Below are 24570 nucleotides of genomic sequence, written 5' to 3' on the forward strand. Positions count from 1 at the left end.
TCAATATTTCAAGTATACTTTGGTAGAATATGGTTTTCTATAAATCATTTAATAACTGTGATACAACTATTGCAAAAGTGAATGTGGAATTTTCATTTAAAAATTTTGTGATTCTTTATTCAAAGTTAAGTAGGTAATTAAAATAAGAGATTTCAGTTTTTTACTACATTATTTATCTATGTCAATCATACTAATAACTAACACACTAATTTCTTTGGATAAAAAAATTTTGGATGCTGAATTTAGCAGACATTTCCTGCTTTCAATTACTGTGTAAATTGTCTTTGAACTTTTCTACTGGCAATGGGGAAATAATGTTTCCAAACTGTGTGCCATGTCAGTTATAGTAGATGTTGGATTAGGATGGGCAAATTTGAATAGAAACATCAATGACCTGTTATGTGTTGTCTATAAAAATGTTCTTAATAAATAAGCATTATAAGGGAATCTGATCAAAGAAAATTTGCTTAAGTTGAAGGTTAATTTCAATTTTTAATAAGTAAATAAAACCATCTCTTTCAGCTACTCTTTTTATATGAATTTTATTATATTTGTTTCTCTTTGTAATATTTTATGATAATATTTTGCTGTACTGAAGTAATTTAGTGAAATATTGGCCTGATGGCCATACTTTAGTTTTATGTACACACTGATCAAATTGGGGGATTTAAAAAGCATAAAATCTGTTGGAACTACTTTTATTGCCCTTTTGAAGATGTTTCAATTAAATTTTATTCTTTATGATAACTAAAAATCCTGAAAGCATTTTCACAGGTCTTAAATGGACCGAGGAACAGAACTTTTTACTAATGGTATTTTCCTTCAGCACCAGTGTTCAGGATGAGCTGTCCAAAAATAATTCAAAACTTTTGAATTCTCTTTTTTTTCTATACTAACTTTATTTTTCTTGTTCTTCTAACCCATAGTAGCTTAACCAATTCACCATCAGTTCTTCTGTTGTTTCTTTCTTAAAATATGGTTTGTGTTTGATTTTATCTTCCCTACCATTATACACAGGATTCTTTCTCAAAATGAATGGGGCTCTTTCCTTCAGTGTCACTTTTTACCTTTTGAGTACATGCACTCACACCCATCTCCTTTGTCTATGTCTGTCCATTACACGATGTGACCACAGAAGAAGTGGACTCCACAAGGAGAAGACATGCAGGTCTGTCTCTTCTACTGCTTCTCTTTGTGGTTTTCTTTCATTTATCTGACTTGACTTGTCTTAGAAATTTTCTACTATCTCTATTTAATTTTTTATTCTCCTCTAATATAACAAATGTAAATCTTGCAGGCATTTTCATTTTAGGTAGTTGTGTAGTCAGCTTTTAACAATAACTGCTCCAATTAAATGGATGAAAATAAAACGATTAAACTTTATATAATATGTATTTATGTATTTTACCATAACAGGGTACAGAGTGTCAACCAGATAGATTATATTAATTTAATTATAATTCATTCCTCAGTATATTTTCTACTTAAAACTTGATTCCAATGTTTTTTTCATGATAAAAAAAGTATTTCTATCATGAGTTCAGCAATGTGCTGGACTGTAGAAAATACTAAAGACCTAATACATGCCCTAAACAAGCTATCTACATCAATGAGTTAAAATATGTAGGAAACATACTATGTTTGTGTGCCAATATGGATGACTCTAACAAAGATAAAGCCAAATAAAATTTGTTTTAACTAGATGGTCAGAAAGTCTTCATGGAAGAAGTAACACTTGAACTAAAATTTGAACCTTCATTCAACACTCATTTATTAGGCACATGCTGTGTGGTACTGTCCTAGGTGCTCGAAATAACAGGGCACAAAATAGCTCCCATCTTTGTGGGATATTCTAGTGTGAGTTAACAAGTAAACAATAATATTACAGCTACTATGAGAAAAATATATATATTTCCATGAAATCACAAAATTTGATCATTTTTACCTGAAAAGAGTGGATATTAGATCAAAAAAGACTTCAAGGAAGAGATGACCCTTGAGTTGAATGTTAAAAACTAGAAAGATGTTGGCCTCATGTGTAGAGAATATTTCAGGCAGAGGAAACAACATAGGCAAAATGATTCAGAAGCATTTTTAAAAAAACAGAGAAGGTTTCTGAAAACGATGTAGATTACTGAAGCATGTAAAGTAGGGGAGGAATAAGATCGGGTATTTGTTTCTGAAAGATTAGAAGCTATATAAAAATGTGTATATTTGAGCCACATATGGAGAAAGATCATTTGTGAGGATATTGCATCTATCAGTTAAGAGATGGTAATGGGCTAAATCAAGGTAGCAATAGAAGCAGTTGGTACATGGAAAAGTTATTCAAAGATGTAGAATCTATAAGGCTTAGTTACAAATTAGATATCATCGATGCAGGAAAAGGAGGAATAAGATAATCGCAGGTCACTGAAATATTTGGATAGATGGTGATATGTTTTATCAAGATAGGGAATATAAGTTTTAGTGGGCAAATTAAAAGATTGATACTTACAAAATAGTCATGGGGATGTAAAGTAGAGCATAAGAAATATAGTCAATAATATTGTAATGGGGCTATTTGGGTACGGCAATATCAAGGGGACACTTTGTAAAGTAAATGATTGCCTAACCACTATGCAGTACACCGAAACTAACACAAAATAATATTGAATGTAAACTGTAATTGGGAAATATAAATAAATAAAATAATAAATAAACAATGTAGTTTGCTGATGAGTTGAGTTTCCTGTAGGAAAATCAGGTGTAAATATCTAATGGAGTTAATTGGATGTTTGGTCTCAACTCAGGAGAGAAGTCTGGACTAAAAACAGAAATTAGAGTATCAGCATTTAACCAATTCCATAGGAGTGATGGAATTGCCAGAATCATATGAAGCATAAGGAGAATGCCAAGAATCATAATTCAGGGGCCATCAACATTTATTTACGTTGAAGGAGTGAATGAAAGAACAAGAGCCAGAAAACAAGGTTGAAAAGAACCATTCAAAGACAATAAGATATCGGAAAAAGAACACAATTTAAAGAAGTGAAGTGTCTCAAGAAGGGTATACTCAACATATAAAAATCCCAGAGGAAGACAAATATGTTGTTACATGATAAAACTAATCAATAACGATCTTTGCTTGATTGATTTTAGTAAAGTTATGGAGGCAGGAAGCCACATTGAAGAGAAGGTAAGGGAGATCTTTAAAAAAATGAAGGTTTCCTGATGGCTTGGAGAAATTATAAAATTAAGAGTGGGCACTATGGGGGAGGGAACAGGAAGTTCGCCAAAGATGCATAGAATGGTGACAACTTAAGTGAAAAACTTAAATTTGTGATGGCATTGATTCTCTAAGATTGTGTAATTGGCTTAGTAGCCAATTAATCCTTGGGAACTAAGGTTGGATGTTTATGGGCAGTTACAGTAGTAAGAAACAGAGGATGGGAATGTTTATTGTGTCTGGCAAGGAAAGTGGTTTACATGATTTTCAAGATAGATTAGGGAAGATGCTTGTCATGTTAAATCATGCTGTCTTGTTAAATATTATTTAGATTCAGGGTTTTCCTTGAACTAGAAGAGAAGGGCTTCAAGGAAAGAACTGGAATTTGTAGAGATTGAATGCTCATGGAAGCAAATGGAGAAGGTTATTTCCAGAGACTGATTTAATGAAGTTTAGAATTCTCAGATACTAGGTGAGTCCAAATAATTTAAAGACACAGGATTTGGTCTTGGGAATGAGTTTCTGAGATGGAGCATGGATTACAGTTTGGGAAGGAAAGGAAAGCAGCACACTTTGATGCTAGGATTTTTATACTGTATAAGCATTGAAGTCACTGGAGGCGTAACGTTGACAGAAAAGCAAAGAAGAAAATTCTAGGAAGTAGACAATAACAGCAAGGAAGCTTTTTTTAATTAATTTTAATGGGGTGACATTAACCAATCAGGGTACATAGGTTCAGAGAAAACATCTCCAGGTTATTTTGACATTTGATTATGTTGCATACCCGTCACCCAAAGTCATATAATCTTTCATCACCTTCTATCTGGTTTTCTTTGTGCCTCTCCTCTCCCCCCACTTCCTCCCTTCCCCTCCCCACCCCCGGTAAACACCACACTCTTGTCCAAGGAAGTTTAATAGTATGAACCTAAAGGAGTAGATTTTACATGAAATTAAAAAGGCAAACATGGGGAAGCAGCTATGCAGACCTGGAAGAATGCTTAAAACTTCTTTCAGTCTTCTGTAGTATTTAAGGTAGAGAATTTTGAGAAGTTTCCCCTGAAAATGTCTCTGTAAGAGGTAGTGTTCTTGAAGGATCAAATTTTCATGCAGCTTAGGGATGAAGTGAGCATTCTGTGGTGATAACACCGAAGACATAAAAGATTTAAGTGAAAGGAATCGGGTTTTAGAATCCACAGTGGAAAAAATGAGGATATGTGTCTGTAGGTAATGTTGGAAAAATCAGTTAACAGTACAGATTGGAAATGTTTAAGATAAAAGGACAGATGCTAGGAAAAGGAAGAAAAATAAGGAATTTAAGCTAAGTTTGGGGAGAAGGAGTTCAACAGGTTAGACAAGTGCATAAAGCTTAAGGGAAAGTAGTGGAGGGAGTTTGAAGATTGAAAGAGAAGATTATAGAAGAAGCAAGCTTTCTTACAAAAAAGAATAAATGGTACCTAAGATGTATGTGAACTGGTTAAATTTATGGAGGGAAGGTAACTTTATGGTATTCAACTGTTAGGTCTAAATTATTTTTAATTGTTAACTAAACATAATTTGAAGCCTTTCTTAGTGTAAAGTTTAAAAGTGTAGTTGTAGTTATAGCTCTATAATCCTTTTCCCTGGCATGAGGAAGCTGGAGAGTGAGTTTTCTTAGTTCTCATTGCAGACCTTTAATACTGTTAAGTTGGGACTTGGTCTGTATTAACTAACACTGATTTAGGATTCCACACACTCCCCTAAACCCAGAGATAAATGAAGATGAGTGCATTCTCTTTCAGAGTGAGGTTTGCTTTCTTTTCTCCTTTTTTTCATTGAGAGAGAAAGAGTGAGAGAGAGAAGCATCAACTTGTATAATAGCTTCACTTTAGTTGTTCATTGATTGTTTCTTGTATGTGCCTTGACCGGGCAAGCCTAGGGTTTTGAACCATCCACCTCAGCAACTGCAGCATTCCAGGTCAATGCTCTATTCACTGTGCCACTACAGTCTGTTTCAAAGGACATAAGAGTAGAGAAAGAATGGTAGAGAATTAATAAAAGCTTCTGGAAAAAAAGAAACTAATTTTAGAAGAGAAAGCAGTAAATTTTATAGCAGGCAAATCAGAATGGATTTCACTTGTTTAATAAGTTACATGAAGTTAAGCTTTGCAAAAATCACTGGAGTATGTGACCAATAAAATGTAATACCTTTCTTAAGCGTTCACATTTCTAATGAATATGTAAGTTGGTATTTTTTTCTGTTAGCACAATCTATTAATAATTTAGCTGAATTGTGGTGGAAACTTAGCCTAGTCTTTTCCCCGACATATTGGATGGAAATATATGTTTATGTTTTACACCACAATTATAGGATCTTCATTTGTGTGAAAATGTCCCAGTATAGTCACTGCAACATAATTCTACAAAATGACTGGAGGAATGGAGTAGATCACACATTTTGAAGCAACAAAACATTGATTTTAGTCAATGTTGCAAATTATAGTCAAGTTTTTTTTAAGTGAGAAGTAGTGAGCTTTATTAAGGTTTACACTTCCTTTTCTTACTCTTAGGAAATTATATATGACAATTTCATTTTCTTAGGTAATTATAAAACAAATTTTAGAGACCATTTGAAAGAGAGCTAATAATACAAAAGAGATTTGTTTTAATATAAGGTCTACCGGAAAGTCCTGTCCATTTTTGGAATAAAACAAAATACAAATTTTTCTTACTGTCAATAAACTTTATTAAATAATATAATTGCCATTATTGTTAATCATTTCTTGCCAGTATGAGGGCAATTTGTATATCCCATTTTTGAAAAATGTTTTATCTTTTGATGCGAAAAATTGAACCAGTGCTTGTTTGATATCTTCTTCATTTTTGAATTTTTTGCACTTCAAAAAATTTTGTTAGGACAAAAACAAGTGATAGTCAGTATTATTCCTTCACCAAACACTTTCAATAAATTTCTACATGCTTCTGTAGCATTTCTTCCTTGTTGAAATTTGTAAAAATTACAGTGGCGTAAATGAACTTTATTAGTAGCCATGGGTACACTATCGCTTCACACATAAGACTAACGTGAATCAACTTTGTTTTAGTTAATTTGCTACATCAGTATGTATACATTAAGTGATAAAATGTATACATTAAGTGATAAAATAGAGAGGCACACATGTGCCAAATAAACAAACATGTGCTTATGTGTCGAAACTTGTTGTTATAGAAATGGACAGAACTTTCCAGTAGACTTTATACTATTTGGTAAGTTAGAAAACAACAACTGCTCATGTTTTTAAATTCAGATTTCAACTATGCAAATTTTCAGAATTACTTACTAACCTGGTTGAGAGTATCTGATGATCTTAAAAGTGCTTCTGCAAATGAATAAGTTTTATTCATAAGGAGATCTCAAAAATTAAAGATATTTTATCTTAGTAATCCCTGACATAAATTATTAAATATAAATTATTGTTATTATGTTAATTAATTATTACAGTATTATTATAGCTGGCTCTGTGCTACATCAAAGGTTTATGAAATATGTTAAGAAAACTAATTTTTCAGAATAATCGATTAGTCTGCCTGGTAGTAATGTTAATTTTAAAAGCTTAACAACACAAATTGAATAGATTTCAAACAGTAAAAATACAATGAGAAAAAAGTAGCATATCTTTGTGTTGTAATTATAATGCTTTAAAAAATTTTTAATTAAAAATCTTGTTTTAGTTTTTGAGACAAAATTAACATATAACATTTTATTAGTTTAAGGTTACAACATAATGATTTGAATATGTATATATTGTGAAATGATTACCACAATAAGTTAACATCCAGTAAGTTAGATTAAGGGGTTAATTATGTTTTAAAGAAAGCAGAAAAGAGCTTTTCTCTGAAAAAAAAAAAAGCTTAAGAGTAAAAGCAATGAAAGAAATATATATATATATATATTAAAGAAAATCTTGACTACAATGTAGCAGGTATAGACTTCAGAATATGAAAATTGGCATCAAAATCTATAGGGCAAACAACACATTGGGAAACATATCTGCAATAACTCAGAGTATTCAGAGTCTTAGGACCTGCATCACTCTGACAAACAGAATCTATATCCTACAAATCTCTAATAGAAGAATGGGAAAACACATGTACGTACAGACATTTTATTAAATAAGAAATGTAGTGGTCAGTAACTATATTAAAATTTATTTTAATGATCAAATAAACAACTTTTCCTAAAATGAGATACTGTGTTTTACCTATTAAAAAACATTTTAATGATGGTAAGAGTATGGTAAAAAAAAATGAATTTTTTAATTTAATTTTTAAAGCAATTTTTCGATATTAATCTAGAGCTTTAAAAATATTCACAGACTTTTGTCCTGGTGGACATAGAGATTCAGATAAAAGTATATAGATAAAATTTCACTAAAGCATTTTTTGTAGCAATGAAGAGAATGCTGCCGTGAATGTTAAATAATGGGGAAGTGGCTAAATAAATGATACATATACAACCATATTATTGAATAATTTTATTTACATGGAAATTAGAAATAATTATTTCTATATGTTTTGTAATTTTGAAAAAAATGAAAATAATATTTGTAAAGAATTTATTAGAGTTTTCTCCAGACTAGATAATCAAAATATGTTAATTCTTTATTAATTACTATTAAAAATACACCAAAAGTTTATTATAGTAAGCAGATATACTCAGTTAGCTTTTTACTTACGATTTATGCTTGTTTTTAGCAAAATTATAGGTTTTGCAATAGTTTTGAATTAAAATTCAATATAGCAACAATAATCTATAAACAGTGAACTACTGAGGAGTTCAGATAATCAACCCATCTAGAGGATTGTTTAAAATTACAGAAAAAAACATTTTTATGGTAGAGCTGAGCATTGGACTATACTTATTAACAAGTTATTTATAGCACGAGAAACAAGACATTATTTTTTTAAAAAGAATTATGCTTCTTTTGAAGAATAATCAAACAAGTAATGTTTTTTCTCTATTGCCTGATAAAGAAGCATTTTGATGAGCAGTAAAGTATGAGATTTGAAGCCCTCTGTAATCTTAAGTATTCTTAATTTCTTCAAGTTTCAGTGTATTCATTAGTAAAAGAGAATTAATAATTTGTGTATGTGTATATATGTGTTTACTTTCAGTCAACAGAAGAATAAAAACAAATGATCTGCCAAGATAAAAAAATTCTATTTCACAAGAAAGCAAAAACAAACAATCAAAAATGCCTAAAAAAGAAAAAAGTGAGCTACCATTTTTGTCATATAGGACTGAAATGCTATTTTAAAGATTAGAGATATATTTTATAAAGTGTCTGGCAGATATTCAAAATAACATTTTTTACATGTTATGATTCATTCAGGCTATTCAAATTTCTTCTTGTAAAGATATTTCTAGCCCCTGGATGGTTTGCTCAATGGATAGAGTGTCAGCCCTGTGGGCAGACATTATGGGTTCTATCCCCCTGTCAAGGCACACAGGAGAAGTGACCATCTGCTTCTCTCTCCCTCCCCCTTCTTTTTCTCTTCTCCTCTCACAGCCAGTGGCTCAGTTGGTTTAAGCAGCAGCCCCAGGCACTGAGGGTTAGCTCGGTTGGTCCAAGCATCAGCCCCAGATGGGGTTGCCAGGCGGATCCCAGTTGGGGCACATGTGGGAGTCTGTCTCTATCTCCCCTCCTCACACTTAAAAAAAAAAAAGTATTTCTAACACACACATCAGAATTATAGTAAATTCCAAGTTTAATGTGTAAATAATGAAAATGAGTCTTTGAAATAATGAAATGAAAAGATGACAATAAAAATCTAAAGTAGAGTCTATTAAAATATCTTTATAAAGTACCCAAGTAATCTTGGTTATGCTAGACTCAAGTCTTCTCTAGGTATCATAATGGCATACTAAGCTATTATATAACATTATTGGCTTATATAAATAGGTTATTCTTGAAATTTTTATTTCAGTGATATAAAAGTACTTCACATCTTAAAAATTCATTTGTTCAACAAATATCTACAGCCTCACCTTATTCTAGGTGCTGAGGAAAGCACAGTGACAAAGACACACAGGTCTTTCTCATCGTATAAAACTATATTCTTAGGAAAGAAAATAGTCACTGAACAAGGTAAGTTTATATAGTTATAAGCGCTATTAGAAATTCCTATGTAACCTAGTATGACTTTAGTGGGAAAGGAGTTATTTTAAATAGAGTAATCTAGGAATTTTTTCTAGAGAGATGATATTTTAACTAAGCCAAAGGAAAAAACCAGAGATGTTGAGGATCCGTAACGATCAATAGAAGATAAAGTAAGGGCATTAACACTCAAAAAAGGAAAATAAATTTTGCTCTAAATTTTTTTTTCTGAAAAGATATTTAAGTGTTGGTGACAGATAAGAGTTTTAAATATTTAAGATTTGTAGAGAAATTAATAAATAAAATATAGCTCTGGATGGTAGTTATGATAAAAATACATTTTTAACTCTTTGACCTGAAAGGATCAGTTACATATATAAAATGTCGTTAGTAATCAACTTATTTCAGTAAGTATTAACATGTACACAATACTTACTAAGTACTCATTAAAACATGGTAAAAATTGGCCCTGGCCGGTTTGCTCAGTGATAGAGCGTCGACCTGGCGTGCGGGAGTACCGGGTTCGATTCCCGGCCAGGGCACACAGGGGAAGCGCCCATCTGCTTCTCCACCCCTCCCCCTCTCCTTCCTCTCTGTCTCTCTCTTCCCCTACCGCAGCCGAGGCTCCATTGGAGCAGAGATGGCCCGGGCGCTGAGGATGGCTCTGTGGCCTCTGCCTCAGGCGCTAGAATGGCTCTGGATGCAACCGAGTGACGCCCCAGAGGAGCAGAACATCGCCCCCTGGTGGGCATACTGGGTGGATCCTGGTCGGGTGCATGCGGGAGTCTATCTGACTGCCTACCCGTTTCCAGCTTCGGAAAAATGGGGAAAAAAAAACAAAACATGGTAAAAATAACATGACTGGTTTTGGATCACTTTCTTCCTCTTTTTCCATTTAAAGCTTTGTACGCTTGTATTTATAAAGAAAACAGGTTGTCATGAAAGATAAATTTCATATGAAAGACAGTAAGTTGGCATGAATAATGCTACCTTGGAGAAAATTGTCAAGGGAATTTAAATTAAGTTATAATTTAACTGAATAGAACATTATTCTATAGGTGATAGTTTCTTCCTATCAGCCTGTGTGAAGGTTTGAGAGGTTGGCATACAGCAGGGGTCCCCAAACTTTTTACACAGGGAGCCAGTTCACTGTCACTCAGACCGTTGGAGGGCCGGACTATAAAAAAAAACTATGAATAAATCCCTATGCACACTGTACATATCTTATTTTAAAGTAAAAAAACAAAACAAAAACAAAACGGGAACAAATACAATATTTAAAATAAAGACCAAGTAAATTTAAATCAACAAACTGACCAGTATTTCAATAGGAACTAGGCTCCTCTCACTGACCACCAATGAAAGAGGTGCCCCTTCCGGAAGTGCGGCGGGGGCCGGATAGATGGCCTCAGGGGGCCGCATGTGGCCCGCTGGCCGTAGTTTGGGGACCCCTGACATACAGGATGTGAGTAAAGGTGAGGAGTGGGACTAATTATGAGAAAGGTAAAGTTTAATGGAAAACAAAACAATAAGTGAAAGTAATTGGATTAATGAGAAATATTATAAATTATAAGGTCATGCAGAATGTGAAGGAGGTTAATAGACCAATCAGAGTAAAGAAATGAGAATCAGAAGGAACCTCTAAAAAGAAAATTAAAGATTAAAAACAGCCATAATACAGTCTTAAGTTTGGGCTCAGGGAAGTAAGTTAAATAAGTTGATGCATTACCAACAGAAAAAGTCCGAAGAGGACATTAGAAAAAGAGAAAGAAGTGAGAGTTCAGTGTGGCATTGTGTGTGTGTGTGTCTATGAGAGAAGAGAGGTGAGTTATATCATAGATAATTATTTCAGATTATAAATTTTGTAAGACAGACCATTCATAGCCATCTATTATTTAATATGACCTTGAACACACTTTCTAATTATAATTGAGAAAATAATAAGTCTTATCACATACAGTTTGGCTGATTAAGTGATATTATCACAATACATACAAAGTTCTTAGTACAACTCCTGGCATGTAGAAGGTTTTATGGTTGTTAAGAACTTAATTGTGGAGGGACATTTAGTATTGAATTCTACAATGTAAGATTTTAACTATGTACTTTTTAAAGCTTTGTTATGTTTCCTTTCCCATGCCTCACTTAAGTAAAATTTTGGTCTGAAAACATTATTGAAGGGAAAGAAAAAAGCAGGCAGAATCTGATGGTCAGTGGTTATCCGGGCTAGCAGGCAGGAGAGGATTGGCAACAAAGCAGCACCAGAAAAAATTTTAAGGTGACAGAAATACACTGTATCTTGATTGTGGCAAAGTTGCATGACTATATACATTTGTCAAATGTCATAGAACTTTGCACCTAAATAATATGAATTTTGGTTTATGTTAATTATGCCTCTATACATCTGACTTTTGATACTGAAAATACACAAAATTAAAATGAATTATTTTTATATATTACCAAGTGGTACTGAATATATACTACTAGAAAATTTTACCTCCTCTGACACATCCCAAGCAATTAAAAGCAAACCCCTCTCCCAAAATCAGGCTCCGGGAGACCTGGTAATGAGTGGGATTTGCCTATAGCTTCAAAACACAGAGAGAAGATTACAGTGAGTAAGCTAGAAGACAAAGAAAGGAATAAAATTTTGAGGTAAAATAGTGGTTAACCATGAAATATCAAGGAAAGAATTTAGGCTTGATAGTTTTAAGAATAGGTAAGGTAAGGCAGCCAACAAAGAAATATATCCAGGATGTTTTGGATATTCACTGATGAGAACTAAAGGCAGAAGTACTGATATGAGAAGTAATTTTAACTCGTTTTGGACAAGCTTAGTTCCAGGTGCTGAAGAGGTAACTGATTGGGGATGGCTAGGAGACAACTAGAAATGTGAGCCTTAAGCTTGCAGGAAAGGTAGAATCTGAATGCAGGAGAGAACAACATGAGAAAACAATCCTAGAGGTCACAGAGGAGAGTGTGATGCGAAGAGTTCAGAAAGGGAGACTTAATGTCAGTGGAGACCAACTCAATCTAGTCTGCAGTTTTATTTAGGCTTCCTAGTGTAATAGCCTAAATCATGTGGGTATTTGGAAAGTTGAGTGAAATTTAGTACAGCCTCTCACTTAGGCTACTCTTTCCTAATGTCTCTTCATCTAATCCTATCCTTTCCCTGAGAGTGATCCCATAATTTTTATTTCTCTTCCTTCTCAGCATTGAACAGAAATATTTCATGAGATGATTCTATTAGTGAAACATTTAGAATGTATTCCTTTGAATTCTGGGGAAGTGTTAGACTATACGACATTAGTCACTCTGTAGTCATTCTCATACCTTTGACCAATAACAATGATCATCTTTGGATGAATATGTGGAGCAATCAGTACAGCTTGATATCACACATAAATACCATTTAAAATCCATATAGCTAAGTAATTTCCTTTTCTCATTATAAATAATTATCCCTAACTTAAGGATGATACTAATTAAATGAAAAAGTTTAGTATCATTTTGTAATATTTATTTAGCCAACATGGATAAAATTACATAATAAAAGATAAAATGTACTTTTTCTTTTTTTTTTTTTTTTGTACCTCTCTGAAGCTGAAAACAGGGAGAGACAGACAGACTCCCGCATGCGCCCGACCGGGATCCACCCGGCATGCCCACCAAGGGGCAACGCTCTGCCCACCAGGGGGCGATGCTCTGCCCCTCCGGGGCGTTGCTCTGCTGCGACCAGAGCCACTCCAGCGCCTGGGGCAGAGGCCAAGGAGCCATCCCCAGCGCCCGGACCATCTTTGCTCCAATGGAGCCTTGGCTGCGGGAGGGGAAGAGAGAGACAGAGAGGAAGGAGAAGGGGGTGGAGAAGCAAATGGGCGCTTCTCCTGTGTGCCCTGGCCGGGAATCGAACCCGGGTCCCCCGCATGCCAGGCCGACGCTCTACCGCTGAGCCAACCGGCCAGGGCCTACTTTTTCTTTTTAATCACACTATTGCTACATAAGGCAGACTTTGATAAGTTTTTAATTATAGCACAAGAAGTATTCTCTATAAGATTCTAATATACACAAGAAAAATTATATGGGCCTTTTTTTCAGCATAGGTCTTATCTCAGTTTTTATATGATGGATATTTTTATTTTCTGTGATTTTTAAACATTGTCAACATTTCTAAGTATACTTAAATTTCTAAATTAACAGAAATATAAAGATGCATTTAAATTTCTTTATTATGATCCTTTCAGACATTTCATGCAACCTCTGAAAAATCAAGTTTCAGTAAGTGTGTTCACTGAATTTAAATGTCAAAAACAGACATCATCTATTTCCTTTAGATCACTTGATCACTCCCAATAACTTAGGTCATAAAGTAGTTTGAATATCACTTTCTTTTTACTCTGTCTAGTGAAAGTAGTCTGAAATTTGTCTACAGCAGGGAGTTAATAGAGAAACAGCAGACAGGTACAAAGAATAACAAGCAAACTAAATATTTTAAATAGGTTGTTAAGGTTTAGAACATAAATTCAAAGGACTAGAACTCATAACTATGAGCCTCAAGGTAGTGCAACAGCTCTGTAAGTTTCTAGAGCTTTTATGTTCCATTTAATTTCATGTTTCACTTAGGCACATATGAAGTTCAGTTTTCATACATGCCTGGGATCTAAGAAAGATCATTTTATAAGTAAACACATTATTTAAAAATCAAATGATATTTTCTCTCATTCCAAATATATCAGTTCTTAATGACTACAGTAAAAAATCCTCAAAATTGTATGATTTGGAAATAAATATCCCTCAAAAGTTGTGTATCTTAGTTGCACAGTTAAGATTGTCCACTCATTTTAAAAAGGCTTCTGTTTGCCTACTACTGATCTGGATATAATTAGTATCTAATTTTTCACACTTATTTCCATACTTTTTCTCTATTTTACTTGTTCCAATATTGTTATTCTCTGCATTATATCTGTTTTTAACAAATAATTTAGCTAACAATATGTACTTTTTATGAAGTTAGAGTATATATAATACAGTGTTAGAATAAAATATAAAATTCATTAAAGGCAAGTGATTGTGAAGAAATAATTTTAAAGTAACTTTTAAAAAATTTGTGTATTTTTTTAAGTGCCACATCTGAAAATACTAATATAGAAAATCTTATAGCATGTCAGATCACTCTTTGTACTCATAAAAATTGAAAAGATCTATACATTTCTTTTTGCATTTGGAAATATTTATTACATACCATTTTCAATCAATACTAAAATGCTTTTATTTACAAATAAATATGTCTTTAACATAAGAATGAATGATTGCACATTTGCATTTTTAAAATTATTTAATATTCATTTACTTATTTATTTTAATAAAGTGAGAGGCAGGGAGGCAGAGACTGACTTCAACATGTGCCCTGACGGGTCCACCCAGCAAGCTTCTACCAGGCTATGCTCTGCCTAGCTGAGCCGCAGCTCCGTTGCTCAGCAACTGGGCTATTTTAGTGCCTGAGGCTAAGGCCATGGAATCAACTTTACTTGAACCATTTGAGCCATGGCTGCAGGAGGGGAAGAGAGAGAAATGAGGTGGGGGAAGCAGATTGTCTCTTCTCTAGTGTGCCTTGACCAGGAATTGAACCTGGTACTTCCACATGCTGGGCTGATGCTCGATGCTCTACTGCTGAGCCAACCAGCCAGGACCTAACATTTCTTTTCTTTTTTTAATTTTTTAAAAAAATTTAAGACTTTATTTATTTATTTTAAAGAGAAGAGAGATGGCTGGGGAGAAAGAGAAATGGGAGGGAAGGAGCAGGAAGCATCAACTCCTATATGTGCCTTGACGAGGCAAGCCCAGGGCCTCGAACCAGCGACCTCAGCGTTCCAGGTCAATGCTTTATCCACTGTGCCACCACAGGTCAGACCAACATTTATTTTCAAAGTATTATTATCAAATTATAACAAAAATATGTTTTTCAAACTGGATAATTCGTCCTATTTTACATAAACATGACATTTTGTGATCATTTTAAACATATTTTTCCTAAATTAGGTATAGCTGTTGTGGATATTGTATAAACCCTATTTTAACCCAAATTTAAAAAAAACAACAATAGAATTTATACTTCCAGTAACCAGTGAGAAATGCTAACACTGGTGTTTAAATCATAAGCCGTTTTCATTTCATCTCTTTGTCTTTTGTATAGGTTATGTGTATATATATGTTTTATGAATAGTTTTTAAGTTATGGTTTATAAACTATACTATTATACCTACCGTATAATATGTTTTATAATTATTAATTACAATATCTTTAATTTATATAATTTTAATATGTGAATGCACATGCAAACTTTACTCATCATTCTTCATGGATACATAGTATTCTGTAGATATACCATAACTGCAATGAACTCTTCTTCTTGGACATTTAGAGGTTCTTTTTCCAGACCTTCATAATTATCAAACAATGGTGCAATGAATTTACTCTGTGTTCCTCTTTGCACATTGATTAATTTCTTTAAGAAAGATCCTGTTGAGTAAAATTTCAGGTTAAAAAATATGACCATTGTAAAGTCTTTTGATACACAATACCAGATATGTTGTATTTTAAAATAGTTTGTGTTTTATAATTCTACATCAGGTACTCGGGAAACATGCATATAAATAACCATAAATTTTTGGTCAAAAGCTAGTATATTACTGTCAACCTGAAAAATAATTTTTCATTTATTGGATATTGAAAAAAAGTTAAAATATTTCATAAAATCAAGGACAGTATTTTCTTTTTGAATTGTACTACCTTTGAAAATAAAATTATACCATGACAAAAATAGATTACTTGTTGAGTCATTTCAACAATTTCTATTCTTACTTTTCTACTATTGAAAGACATCAGTAAGTTGTTTTTATAGTATATATTACTGAATCTAGAACATTAACATAAATAGCTGTGCTTTGGCCTGTGTAATTATCACCTCAAAATGAGCAACTAGCAGCATACACTGATTATACAGTTTTTTTTTATTGCATTTAATTTGGTACATACTTAAATGGTGATTACAAGAATTTGGCCCCTTTAACTTTGTTCATTTGGAATATATTATTTCTATCAATCTCATTATTATCATCTGGAATTTTGTTTTGTTTTGTGCCTCTTCCACATTGTCTGTATTATCTTAAAAGTTTGTAAACTAAGATTCAATAGGATAATTATCAAATGTAATTTATACATCTCCCCAATTGTTTGGCAACAATAGTTAATTTTTAAAATATTTCTACTAGACAAGTAATATATTTAAGTTTTCCCCCATTGATTTGAGGGAGAGATGCAGGGTAGGGAGAGAGAGAGACAGAGAAGTATCAACTTGTTCCACTTAGTTACTCCATCTAGTTGTGTACTCATTGATTGCCTTTCAAATGCACCTGAACCCAGGATGGAACTCATGACCTCCATGCACCAGTACAATGCTTTATCCACTGAGCCACCCTTTCAGGGCCTATGTAATACACTTTTGTAGCTTCAGTAAGAAAAATGCTTTAGATAATATTTTGTTTTACATCAGATTACATTTATTATATATGTATTTTATGAAAATCAATTAGATTTGTTAAAGCTATACTTTATATTGTTACCAATTATTTGGATAATTCAACAGAAAACAGATTTTGTTGGAAATCTTTCACTGTTTTAACAATATTACACCAGTGCCTTTAATTCTTATACTTAACAAGAAAACAGATTTAACATGTACCTTTTAAAGGTTAAAATTCATAAAAAATCCAATTATAAAATGTTAATTTTTAATGACCATTTCACAAGTTCTTGATACACTTTTTAATGAACAATATAAATTTGTTTTCTAACCTCAGATTGTCTAGAGCAGGGGTCTCAAACTCAACTCAGCATGTGAGCCGCAGAGCAAGATCACAGTCGTTCGGCGGGCCGCACTAGGTCTACAAAAGGCAACTGTTATGCAACACTTTTCAGTGTCACAAAACGACCAGAAACTGTAGTTCGCATCACAACTGCTGTTAACTAAGCTAATATCTAGCTAGGATGCTAGAGAAATGAAAAGTACAAGTAGGCCCCTAGGCTTACTTAATTTTATCCAAAATATTTTGAACTTCGTGGATTAGTCTGCGGGCCGCACAAAATTGTTCGGTGGGCCGCATGCGGCCCGCAGGCCGCAAGTTTGAGACCCCTGGTCTAGAGGAATATCTTATTTTGTGAAGACCATCAATAATCAAAGAAAAAGGATTTACAGATGTGATTATTTTTATGAGAAACCGTCATGATAACTTTTAAAATCTCAATTTAGTGAAAACTTTTTTTTTTTTTAGCTGAAACCAAATATTCACAATAGAGATAGAAAGAGAGGGAGGATGAAGGATGTTTAAAAATTATTAAATTATCTATGAAAATTTGGGGTACTAACTGATGTAGTTTCTGGATTTCAATAAGATTAATAATCTTAGACTTCCATGATTTTTGTTAATTTTAGGTTTACTCATATTTTTCTGAATTTTGAGTTCTTTCTTGGATCTTTGATATTGTTAAGAGATTTTTCTCTTACAATCCCCAGAGTTGAAAATTTCATTACATTACTGCCAAATCTATGTCCCTACTTCAAAGAAGTTTGGGGTATAAAGCTGCTTTGAGACCCCCAAAAGCTGTGTGTGTGTGTATGTGTGTGTATGTGTGTATTGGTATAGCAAATGAAACTAATCCTGTTTGAAGTATAATACAGAAATCACAGAGGTGTGCTGATGACTCTTATAGCACACATGTAACTAGTGAAACCAAAGCAACCACTGTATTTCTGCTCGTTAATCTGACCATTTTCTACTACATGTCTAGATACAGAATCCACCTACAACTTAAGTTCTTAACTTTATTATCTTACCAGCATTATACATTTAACCTTCTGGACAGGTTACATAGTCTTTTTAAGCTTAAAATAACCATTGATTGATTTAAACTTATCGATTTGAGAACAAGTAAAACTCTTCAATGACTTATATAAAAATAAATTGCTTACAAAATATGTGAAATGATTTTAGAAAACAAATTAAATCAGGCTCAAAAAAAATTGGACTTTTAAAATTAAGTGACAGAGAATGGACCAGGAGTTTCCAATTTGAGAAATGCAAATATTTTGAGATAATTATAATTTTAACATATCTACATTCCACTTTTCCTTTTGTTCTCTGCCATAAAATATTAAAAGTAGAAAAAACAAAGCCTTGTATAATTTAAATGCATTATTAGGAAAGCCAATCAGACAATTTGAATACTACAGTTTAATATATTTAAATTAATTTTTCAAAAAATAGACACAAATATATGCAGACTTTTGTTGTAAATGTGTTTGTCCAAGAACTATGATTGTTCCATTAACATCTTAGTCACTTTTTATTATAATTTGAAAATACTTTGATATTTAATTTGATTTTGAACATATAATGACTAATTTTTAGTGTGCATATATTACAAAATCAAATCACTAAAATGTCTTTTGTAATAAGCATAGTGTCATCCCATATAATAATATGAATTTTAGAAACTCTTAGGTAAATTTACCCTCTTAACCTATAAGCCAGTATTTCCCACAATGCATTTTTTACATTATTGTAGCAAGATTAACAGATAATTGGGGAGGGTAGATTTCTGTGATCAAATGATTACTTTATTGTACAATTTACAGGACCATTTACATGCAAATTTCCAGTGCAAAACTGAAAGATAGGAGATTGAACAAAAACTTGCCTCTTTAACAATTTCACTTATTTTCTTTTTATATAAGTACAGCATTGGACATCAGAGTCGAAAATTTAGAAATTATGTATTTTATTTCCCAACAGAGGGTAAACAGCTCTTCCACTTGCAATGATTTCTCTAAATTGTTTTTCATTCCTCAGATAAAGAAAAAAAGAAGACTGAGTTTTGTTGAAACCAAAATAATGATATTGAAAATATTATTTCTAGGTTACTTTCATTAGAAAGAATTGACCAGCAAAGAAAAATTAACTTGCTGGTAAAAAAATTTTATAATAGATCTCTTTATCAATAGGATACTTTATTATTAAAAGATGTTATTGTTTGTGGATTGTTTTCTTCATGAGACTAGGTTGATAAAATATAGAAAGGATTGGAAAACTTCATATGAACTAAATAATTTTGAAGAGAGGCATGTTGAGTTCCTCTCCTAAGGATTAGCCTCATAGGAGAATTTTAAGTTGTAAGTAGGTTTAGCCAAGTTGTTGTCTATATATTATATAAGGCAGTCCCTTGAGATTTCATTGGTTAAGACTCTAACATAGTATTTTTCCATTTACGAACCATGTATAGATGATGATTGAGTCTGGAATTGAGAGCCATGTTTGAAATTAGAATTTAGTTGATAACATATTTAAATGGGTAAAATGAAAATTTTATTTGCTTATAGCAAATACAGATTAATATCTTTCTTAGACCCCTCCCTTAGTTATCTGTTAAAATGATGTTCTGAAAGAGAATCATAAATTTGTTTCTACAAAATCTCTAAACCATTAATAAGAAGAAGGGCTTTTTTTTCAATGGAAAGTAAACCAATATATTTATACTTTAACTCAGGAGTTGGCCAAAACTATGGCCCACAGCCTGCTGCTGGTTTTGAAAATAAGGTTTTATTAGAGTACTGCTGCACTCATTTGTGTATGCATTGTCTGTAGCATTTTTATGTTACAATGTCAGAGGTTTGGAGAAACCATATGGTCTGCAAAGCCTAGGATATTTACTATTGGGCTCTTTACAGAAAATGTTTCCTAATTCCTGCCAGTATATATCCCATACTACATAGTACTCAGGAAGAATCTAATGTAGCTTTATAAGAGGTTAATGTTCTGAAAATAGTTTAAATATTAGAAAATACCTATATATGTATGTATGTGTATAGATCTATATGTATGTATATGTGTGTATATATGTATATATAAAATGAATTTAAACTTTTGTCAATTGGTGTATACTATTTTCAAACTATGACATCAGAATGAAACTTTATTAAAAAAATTCCCCAGAATCTAAATTCAGCTAATATTCTTTCAATGTACATATTTTTTGATGCCAAGATTGGTTTTTTCCCTTGTTCTTGGATAAAATAGACATATTTACTTGAGAATATCTCTTGAGGTATATACAGTAATTCCAAGTAGATATGATACTTGAATATATTTCCCATTCGTATCATGTAGGCACTCAATTGATTTTATGTATCATTCAATTGCTATTCACATGATATGTGTATTCCCCATTTTATAATTTGACATAATCCTAATCGACTAATCAAATTATATTAAAATGTTTCTGTTACACGGAAATGATTGCCTCGCTTTATTGAATAGTTGATTTATATTTGCTGTTAACACTAGGGGTCATATAATGTAAGGTCTTTATATATTATTTTATTCAAGATTTTCTTACTCTTTAAACTTTTTCTTTCTTGTTTATACTATTTAATTGATTTCTACTTAAACTTTGTTACTAGAGAGAATTATCAGATATACAATGATTTTTTTAGAGTAAATACTAAAATACCTGTCTTTAAACAGGCACATTTTTATACAGATATCTTTATTGCAGTATTAAAGTTATGATCTTAAGTAAGAGGAATGAGTACATTTACATTCCTACCTGCTTTCAGTGCTTCTGCATTTACATGACAACATTTTATTATAGATACCCACCCAAGCCTACTAAGCTATTGATTATTTTTTCCAGTTTGAAGATTTGTAGTGTACAATTAAGATTTTGTTTTCATTTTTTTCTCATTTATGAGAAATTGAATTTTCCTATACAATTTCTTTAATAATCATAAATATACTTTTAAAGCATTTTTATGTTTGCTAAGATTTACTAACAGAATTTAGTTCTTATTCCAACCAAAGTTTTCAAAGACTCTCCTGATATCTATAATTGATGTGTTTTGAGGTGGCACCTATTTATAGAGAGCATTAATCTCATTTTTAATATGTTTACCATCTCACTTTCTCATATCCTTACTTTTTTTTCCTGAAATGACTTCAGTAATACACTGGCCTTTACTGGCATGGTGTCTTCTGAGTAGTATTATTCTAAGTGCTTCATTTTTTATCCCACTTCCAGAAAGTTCAGGTTCAAAACATCGTGATAACTGCATTCACATGTATGCTAGGGCAAACTGTTTTAATATATGGGCTAACTTCATGAAAAATTTTCTAAATGCAATTGTAAAATTGTATTTGAAACCAATTAAACTTACAACTTTTCTCCAGTAAATTAATCAAGTCTTGATGCATTACAAGCCAAAGTTTTTATAATATAATTGTGAAATTTATGTGTTGTCAAATATATATTCCTTGATTACATTTACTAGATAGAAAGTGTTAGATGTGTTGTTTTTTGTTTAAATTCATTTAATTTACATCTTATTCAGATTAAAATTATTTTACATATTTAATAACCATGCTTTTATTTGCCATATTGCATACTTTAAATATATCTAAAAATAATACATTTAATTTGTATGTACTACCTTGAATGAAAGTAATATATCAGCCTAGCATTTCTTCTTTTATACATCCTGTAAGTAAGGATTACAAATAAGAACTGAACATTAATTTTATGGATTTTTTTCTACTCGATAGGTGCTATGGATATAGAGGAGAGAAATCGCCAAATGAAAATTAACAAATACAAACAGGTAGCCGGATCAGATCCCAGACTGGAACAAGATTACCATTCAAAGGCAAGACATTTTTCTTTTTAAAAATTGTAAAATAGTCAATCATATGAAACCATTAGATTCTCTTAAACAGCTGATTGCAGATTAGTCAGACACCAACATATAACGCAATGGCCCCACGATATTAACTGATCAAATTTATACTGTATTTGTTTACCATTATTTAGGTATAAAATGTGCCATATTTTTAAAAATCAGTATATAATGTAGGAGATTAAAATGAAACTCATAAATGATCTAAAAAACAAATCTTTCAGAATTTTAAGTTTTATAAAACCTATAAAGGCTCTTCACACCCTCAAAATGTTTAAGAACTATTATCTTCCTATGATTTTCTTACACATAGAATTTTTTGATTATACAGTATTTTAACTGAATCTAGTTTACTAAATGAGGTATTAGCACAAAATACATACTCATGAGAAATTATTGTAAGAAGTTCAAATGGTATCTTAGTGAGAATCATTTTAAACAATATTTTGGAAATTAGTTGAGGTAATGAGGTTTACCAAGGTAGGAAAAAGTATTATACATTGCTCTTTACTGCTTTTATATTTTCAGAACATTTTAATGTTCACGATATTATTCATGGCCAGTCATGCAGAAATTTTGCTTCTAACGTACCTATTTAAGATTTAATAAAAGTATGAAAATCACGAACCTTACTCATAACATTTAGTTATATACAGCTTTGACTTAGTAATTTTTTTCCTTCTGTCATGTAATATGTGTGGTCTATTTATCTGTGTGTTAGAGAAAAGTAGTTTGGATTTTTATATACTTAGGTATATTTTATCCTTACCTACTAAACCTTCAGTTCCTCCCCATTATACCCCTTTCTTTGGTAAAGTCAAGACTTTAATAAAGCATAACTGGCTATATTGGATATGCATATGTGATAGGTAGCACAGGTTTCTAATTTCTTCACTGTATAAGCGAGAGGAGGGTGAGATTCTTTTATCAGCATCATCTTTCAAACCACCAATCTCTTCCCCACTGACTTCTAACATGGTGAATATGGGATTGTTCATCACAGAATGCTGGTATGCTAGAAATGGCACAGGCCTGCCCTGGCCAGTTGGCTCAGTGGTAGGGCGTCAGCCTGGCGTGCAGAAGTCCCGGGTTCAATTCCCGGCCAGGGCACACAGGAGAAGCGCTCATCTGCTTCTCCACCCCTCCCCCTCTCCTTCCTCTCTGTCTCTCTCTTCCCCCTCTCGCAGCGAGGCTCCATTGGAGCAAAGATGGCCCGGGCACTGGGGATGGCTCCTTGCCCTCTGCCCCAGGCGCTAGAGTGGCTCTGGTTGCAACAGAGCGACGCCCCGGAGGGGCAGAGCATCGCCCCCTGGTGGGCGTGCCGGGTGGATCCCGGTCGGGCGCATGCGGGAGTCTGTCTAATTGTCTCTCCCCGTTTCTAGCTTCAGAAAAATACGAGAAAAAAAAAAAAAAAGAAAAAAGAAAGAAATGGCACAGGCCTAAAGCCAAGACAGGTAAATTTAAGACAAAAATAGCCTTGCCTTTCCTCACCAGGTTTTAAACTTCTAGATTTTGTTCTCTAAAATGAAAATATGAGTAAATTCAAATAGTTTTATGAATTTCATGGAAAATCATTGTGTATCAATAAATTTTTCAGATACATCCCTCCCCTTTTGTCCTTGGTATCAGAAATGATATCTATGCATTCCCAGGTACTTTTTCAATATCTGCCTTGGGCTATTAAGATAGACCTGATTTTATGTGGCCTCTATTATGCTGTTATCTCTCATTGATTCATTTTCTATAATTCAAAGACCAAGGCATGAGCCCTAAAAAAATAGGATATTAAAACTTTTGTAAACATATTTTCAGGTAACACAAACTTATTTTACTTGCTTGTATATATCCCACTATACTTCAGGAAGGAAGGTAGATAACTTTGTAAGATACGTATAATACTCTCAATAATATCGTCAAAGAAGAAATGTGTATCAAGGGAAAATGAAGTCAAGAGAAAACAAGGTCAAGTTTGTGAGCAAAATGTGTAATGAGATCCTATATGCCTGTTGTATATGGGGCCTATACTTTGACCATGAGCTTCCTAACAAGCAGCGAAGACTGAAAGAGAAACTGAGTCGGTTGTATGATTTACATAATTCATACAATAAAAGCAAGTTCCTTAAGAAGCAATAGCGATGATCCTTCCTGTGGATACACAACAGAAATTTCTTACAGGAGGATTGACTAAAGAATTCTATAGGCATGACTCAGAGTATTTTTCAGAAAAAACAAGTTTTTATTTCATTCCAATTCATAATTAAATGAATGCTTCATAATTATATAACTTTGATGCTATTTAATTTAGGTTAGGAAAAATTTAAGTCTTGGCAAAGGACTAATTATACTAAGCAATATAATTTCCTAAACATTCTCTAAGGCAGTCATTTTCAAATGCTTTTCCAGAGGCATCCACATCACCTGAGGACTTTTAGAATGTAAATCTCTGG

General features: G+C 32.6%; 1 protein-coding gene across 49 annotated transcripts in view; it reads left to right on the forward strand.

Annotated features, from left to right (window-relative positions):
- RIMS2 (regulating synaptic membrane exocytosis 2) overlaps positions 1–24570 on the forward strand; it is a 644704-nt gene that overhangs the window by 452018 nt on the left and 168116 nt on the right. For 21 of the 49 annotated variants that reach the window (XM_066379295.1, XM_066379287.1, XM_066379300.1 and 18 more), the window contains 2 exons: positions 1136–1168; positions 21993–22093. The exons of 17 other annotated variants lie outside the window; for them this stretch is intronic. In XM_066379295.1, the coding sequence (XP_066235392.1) occupies positions 1136–1168; positions 21993–22093 (134 nt within the window). The remainder of the gene's footprint in view (positions 1–1135; positions 1169–21992; positions 22094–24570) is intronic. 11 more of the 49 variants (XM_066379289.1, XM_066379293.1, XM_066379302.1 and 8 more) reach the window with 2 other exon arrangements.

The sequence above is a fragment of the Saccopteryx leptura genome, chromosome 3 (assembly GCF_036850995.1).
Source record: "Saccopteryx leptura isolate mSacLep1 chromosome 3, mSacLep1_pri_phased_curated, whole genome shotgun sequence".
NCBI lineage: Eukaryota > Metazoa > Chordata > Mammalia > Chiroptera > Emballonuridae > Saccopteryx > Saccopteryx leptura.